The sequence below is a fragment of the Tupaia chinensis genome, unplaced genomic scaffold, assembly GCF_000334495.1.
Source record: "Tupaia chinensis unplaced genomic scaffold, TupChi_1.0 Scaffold000568_1, whole genome shotgun sequence".
In the NCBI taxonomy this organism is placed as follows: domain Eukaryota; kingdom Metazoa; phylum Chordata; class Mammalia; order Scandentia; family Tupaiidae; genus Tupaia; species Tupaia belangeri.
In genome coordinates this window covers 2,787,776-2,794,425 of record NW_006160082.1, presented here as the reverse complement: position 1 = coordinate 2,794,425, position 6,650 = coordinate 2,787,776, and the positions used below count along the sequence as shown (strand labels likewise).

Below are 6,650 nucleotides of genomic sequence, written 5' to 3'. Positions count from 1 at the left end.
AAAAAAAAAAAATTGGATATTTGATGGCTGCAGTGAGCGGTATGGGCCCAGTTGGGTTCTACTTTATAGTATGCTCTTTTTACCCAATGGGGTTTAGGCCTAAAGTCAGACTTGAGTTCATGTAGAGGCATGTGTCAGCTGTGATAACTATTGGAGAGACTTAGACTAATTAAGATCACTGACAGATCATTTGGGGAGGGGTGAGGCACGGAGGGCAATCGGGGATGACAGGGACAATGTGGGAGGAGGATGGGTCATAACAGAGGGAGGGGGATGGGGAATCTAGGATGGTAAAACAAAAGGCAAGGTATGCAGGACACAAGAATTGGGAAATTATTTGCTGAGAACATATATGTTGACGTGCTTGATTGAGCCAACGCACAGTATATATTGGATGGAAAATTCATTTGTGTGTTGCGATGGGAAAAAAAAATTATAATAAAAAATAAACTATAAAATAAAAAAAATTAAAAAAAAGAAGAGAGAAGAGGATAGAGAAAGATAGCAAGTGAACAATAGAGGGGATGTTAGTGAGAAACAGATATGGTTTATTATCTGTTGAAGATGACGTGTATAGTATTCTCAACTGGACTGGTCTGGGAAGTATTTCATGATGGGTGAAGTCTTTTAACAAGCAAAATGAGAAATAGTGATTGACTGTTTTAAAAAATTATAATAATAATAATTATTGGGAAATGCATGGAAAAGACTTTGAATGATAAAGCGGGGAGATCGATGCCTCTGTATTGACTGACATGCATGGCATTCCCTTTTGAAAAAGCAATGGAAGTCAATGTAAAGTTATATGTAATCCAATGTAATATAAAGAAGATTATGATGATAATAAAAAAAAACATTTTGGTTTAATTTAAAAAAAAAAAAAAGAATGAATGAGAGAAAAGAACCTGAAGATAGTACCAACTCCTCTCTCAAATAGTCTCTCATAATACAAAACCACTTCATACGCTTGTCACCTCTTCCCAGAATGCTATACCTTCATTCATTCTGATGACTTTCTCTATTTTCCTTAAAGACTCAGCTTAGGTATTAGGTTCTCTGAAAAATCATTGTTGGGAACTGTTACATGCCCATGTACACTCCCTATCAAGGTTCACTGGTGCTATCCCTAGTACATAGTATCTTTTCATTGACTTTTTACTTGACAATGTCTTTTTTTTTTTTCTTTTTAAAGACAGGTTCTGGTTATGTCACAATCCTTCTGCTATACCTCCATTACCTCTCAAGTAGCCTGAGCCTCCTCCGCTGGCTTTTAAGGTAGGCTGGGAATTGAACCCAGGACTCCCATGTGGCATCAGCCTGCTGAGGATCAGCACTTACCAGCTTGCACTATCACAGCTGAGCCTGACTATGTCTTTAAACTCTAAGCATCTTAAGGCAGGGACATTTGGACAGAGAAAATACTCACTACCTCTTTAATGAATGAGAAAACTTTAACAATATGTTCTTCATAACTTCTAAAAACTTATTCTATATATTTTCCTTAATGCATATCAAAATACTTATTATGTATCTGCAAATTTGCACATAAGACATAATGACATAATAAATGAAGTTATTATAATGCAACTCTAAAAATTTAGCTTTTTCCTAAACAATATAGATATAGTTAATGCACATTTATGACATGTTAAAATTTTCCTCTAGTAGAAATTATCTAGAAAACATCTTAGTTTTTGATCCCTTAAATGATGCAGTCTTTGTAAAACAAATAAACATAAATTTCAATAACCAGACACACAAAATGAAATCTTATCAAATGGAATCATTTGTGAAAGTTAAGTTCATATAATTTGGGGCTGGCAGATGGCCTGGTAGTTAAAGCATCGGACTCCCACATGGCCAACTCCAGTTCGAGTACCAGACCCGGTGGCTTGCTTTCTCTCTCACTCTCTCTCTTTCTCTGGTCAAACTGAATAATAATAATAAATAAAATTAAATAAGTACTTTTATAAGTTCATATACTTCGAGTTACTTAAACACAGGAACATTTTATCAAATCTGTATCTAGTTTTATACTTTCTGAAATGATGCTTCTAGATATTATACACTAACAAAAATTCTGGCATCAGGTTTAGGAGAGGGTTTATGCCCATTTGTCAAATTGCTTATGTTAAGAATTCTATGAGGGAACCAACAGTTAGCGTAATGGCTATGTCTCTGGACTCCCACGTAGTCGACCGCAGTTCGCATCCCAGACCCGGTGGCTTAGAACTCACGCCAGGCGCATGTGCGTGTGTGCCCAAGATCCCAAGAGGAGAATGGAGGAGAAGGGATTGCGGCGTGACCATCCCCCCCTGGGGGGTGATTTCTCACTTTCTGTCTCTATGTCTCTCTCTGTCTGGAGAGCACACACGCCCTATAGCGAAAATCTCTCAAAAAAAAAAAAAAGTATTCTATGCAAGGGATTCAGAAAAATAGTGTTTCCCAAACAGAATTTCTGAGGCATTTTTAAAACACAGATCGCTGAGCTCAACCCTAGAGAATTCTGACTTGGTACATCCGAGGAATAGGCTGGAAATTGGTAAAAAGCTCTTCAAGTTATTGTGATGATGAGTTAGGTCTGGGAAATAATAAATACATATCCAAAGACATACAGTAGAAGGACTGCAGTAAGTCCTACCAGATCTTGAAAAGTTGCTGCACTGAACCCATATAAACACAATAAAAATACTGATCTGTTCTGGACATATCACACATTATGAACTGTCCCTCCAAGTACAATTGTGACTTGTGTTAAATAAATGAAGCCTTCTATACCATAAACACTGAGCAGTTAAAACCCATTCTTATTAGATTACAGTGAGGCTTGGTCAATTTTATTTCTGAAGAACACCAGACTACCACAATTAATGAAAAGAGACATGTTACATTTCTCATTTTGTCAAAAAAGAAAATAAATAAACTCATACCTAGAAACAGTGAGTAATTATTATTAATTCTAGCCTTAACCACAGAGTATGGCAGGTATTCTTTTCAAGTATTTTAGAAGCATTGTCATTTGAGCTCGTCACCATCCTGTGAGATACATTCACTATGCTTTTGATTCTGTTTGTTTAAAAAACTGCTGACAATATTGGGGCCAGCAGTTGGCATAATGGTTATGTCGCTGGACTCCCCTGTAGCCAACTGTGGTTCGAGTCCCAGACCTGGTGGCTTAAATTCACGCCAGGCACATGTGCACACGTGCCCAAGATCCTGAGAAGAGAATGGAAGAGAAGGGATTATGGTGTGGCCATCCCTCTCGGGGGGTGATTTCTCACTTTCTCTCTCTCTGTCTCTCTCTGTCTTTCGGGTGAGTGCCCGTGCCCTATAGCAAAAACCTCCCCCCCCCAAAAAAAAGAAAATTGTTGATAATATGCACTATTTTAAGAACAAACTTGCAAAAATAATGAGCAGTAACTAGAAAAACAAATTTTTAAAACTATCACACCCTGAGACCAGTAGATGGCATTAATGGTTACGTCACTGGACTCCCAAAGAATCGACCTTGGTTTGAGTCTCAGACCCAGCAACTTAAAACTCACACCAGGCACGTGTGCATGTATTCCCAAGATCCCAGGAGGAGAATAGACAAGAAGGGATTGCAGCATGGCCACCCCCCTATGGCCATCCCCCCCAGAGGATGATTTCTCATTTTCTGTCTCTCTCTGTCTCTCCAGCGAGGGCACGCACCCTATAGCAAAAGTCTTTCAAAAAATAACTCACATCCTTTGGGAAGGCAACTGGCGGGTTTCAAAGTAAAGACCAGGCTATCAATGCACATTTTATGCTAAAATTGGTCATAGCATATTTTAAAACTTAGTATATTTTATAATTTAGCCTTAAATCTTTTAGATACAACAAAAAATCAGGAAAGAAAAAGTGCCCCCCAAAGTCCTGTACTATTTCTGATATTAAAACTAATTTCTATATAAATCAGTTATTAGAGTAAAGGTAACAAAAGGATAAGTGACTAGAAAAATATACACAGATATATGTCAAAATAAGACAGACAACTTGTGAGCAATGCAGAGAAAATGATGAGATGTCATTTGGCACCACCACGGGCAATCCTGGGTGACAGTAAGATGACAGAAGAACCGATAAACAAATGACTAGTCGTGATTCAGTCTTTTCAACCAATATAGCACTACATTTTTCAAAACCTAAGGGCAAGACCTGCTCATTTTCAAACAGTCTTATTTGAACAGTAAGTTCTGCAAAAGTTTCAAGCAAATATGAAAACAAAAAAGATTAAAACAGTACGGATTTGTTACTAGGTTAATATCACAGCAACACTGTTTTCTACAATGCATCATATTTTAATATCTTAGGGAAAAGCTCTTCTGTGATGACACAATTGAAAAATTACTGGAATAGTTCTTATGCTTACAGGTCAAATACCGGATTGAAACAAAATTCAGAGGTTTTAATATTTTCCTGATCTATTTCAGTAACAAGGATGACCTCTGTCACTACTGTTTGAAATACAATTTCCAGAGCTCTTTGACTGATATCTAAATTATACTCTTAGAACTGTATTAAATTTGTGCCACCAATTTCAAAATACTATATGATTCAGATGTTACTTCCTCATTGCAACTTTTCAGAAACCTCTTTTCATTGTTCTAAAGGAGCTCAATGATGTGTCACTCACATACAATCATAAGCTTGTTCTCAATTATAGCAAATTATTTTGTGATTTTGAAATATTTTGGGATATATGTAGAGGTTGAGCAACCATACCAAAAAAAGGAGAAAAAATTACCTTCTCACCAAACAGTTATAAAAATTCAGGGAGTATGACATAAGGCTTCTAATTACTTCTAGAAAGAAAAAAACAGAATTTATTCCAATAAATAGATCATACCTAATTTCAAAAAGCTTTATTACTGCTCTTATAACCACCATGGAGTAAAGAGAGTACAAGTGCACATAAGAGAACCTCAAAACCCTTCACATCTACTGCACCTACTGATTTCAACCTAATGGACTGAGTATCTGGAGGAGGGCTTCAGTGAAGGTTCTTGAACTACAAATAGATAAAGCTACTATGCCTGGTGCTTCGAGAGAAGTACCTAACACATGGAAAAGAAGAGACACTTGAAAAGACAGGGGAAAAAGACAGACTGGTGTTTACCAACTCTACTCTGGGGCTGGATAGTAACAATTAGATAATTACTAAGGAGTTTTGTTTCTTTGGTCAGAAATTTGGACTACTACAACAGGTCTGTAAGACTGATCACCACTACAGAGGGAATCCTACCTTGAGACAAATGCAATGACTTGTCAGTTTCCTATCCAAGATAATGGGTTAAGTACTATCTAGAAAACTCCACTTCAGTGTCTAAAACCCATACACACATACACAAATGAGTTAATTAAAAAATACTACTTCATTTCCTATTCCACAATCTTAATTAGGGTGCTTATCTTTACTACATTTTGCCCGACCTTTGGTTCTGCTAGGCTTTCTTTCCCCTCGTGCATATGAGATGTACAGAGACGCAAAACACAACTTTATTTATGGGATTCAAGTGCCAGAGCTCCTTGCCAACAAGACATAAAACCAAGATACTGGATTTGAAATGCCCAATGTAAATCCTGTGGAACATATATAAGGGAATAAAACTGAGTAAACAAACCCAGTCAGGGAACCCCGTTAAATTCCAAAAACAGGGCACAAACACCTTCTCAAACGGTTTTAAATGTATTCTCCTCTGTAAAGGACAAAAAAAAAAAAATGTTGTGGTTGAGGCAATCAGCAGCAGCCTGACATCATTTCTGAAGCTCTTAACTTGATCACAGAAGTTCTACTGAGACACTGACTGAACATCACCTTTCAGACATGCCACTTGGAAAAGAGACTTAAACAAGCACTGGGGCCAACTTTAAAATATTGGCAAGGAAGAATAAAAACATGACCCCCCGCCCCAAGATGTGATTTAAATGAAAAATACAAAATTAATCTTATTTGGGAGTACTTTAATGAAGCCAGAATAAGAGAACTGGAAATCAGAGGAGTTATTTTTAGCAGCTTTTCCAGATTAGACCTGTCTTACACTTGTCTTTGGGTGTGCAAATTTAAACATCCAATGGATTGCCTGGAGGTTGCCGGGGGTTTCTTTTCCATCCGCTGACAACAGCCGGCAGTGAAACCTGAACTAACAATTATTGCCAAGCGGCGAGCGCCCGCGGGGCTGCCACCCTGGGCGCAGTCCCCAGGACCAGCGCAGGGCTTGCGGTGCGCTTGGATCAATTCTCCAGTAGGTAAAGGATTTCCCCCTGGCGCTTAAGAATTCGTTCAAGAAGAAATCTCTCACGGGATTTGAAAGTAAAGCGCTACAAAATAACCTTTTCGCAGTTTTCGGCATTTTAATAGAGGTGGAAAGGGTACAAAGCCACTGCGCCGAACGCCCGCCAGGCGGGTCGCGGTCCTGATTTCAGCGCTGGACGGAACGCGTCCCCAGAACAGGAGGCAGCGAGGCGTCTGCCCGGTGTCACCCCGGCCCCTCTCTGGGCGACGAGCCCGGTACGAGCGGTCCGGGCGCCCAGGAGCGCCAGCAGGTGCCAACTCCGGGAGCCGTCCGCGGGGTGACGGCGCAGCCCCCGCCCGGTACCTGATGATGTCGTCGCTGTGGCCCCGGTAG

General features: G+C 39.2%; 1 protein-coding gene across 5 annotated transcripts in view; it reads right to left on the bottom strand.

Moving 5' to 3' along the window:
- The window catches only part of EML5 (EMAP like 5), a gene marked incomplete at its 5' end in the record, with an annotated part of 178,982 nt that extends 172,332 nt beyond the window's left edge, over positions 1–6,650 (bottom strand). For all 5 annotated transcript variants that reach the window (XM_014591388.2, XM_027775491.1, XM_027775492.1 and 2 more), the window contains 1 exon segment: positions 6,621–6,650. In XM_014591388.2, the coding sequence (XP_014446874.1) occupies positions 6,621–6,650 (30 nt within the window).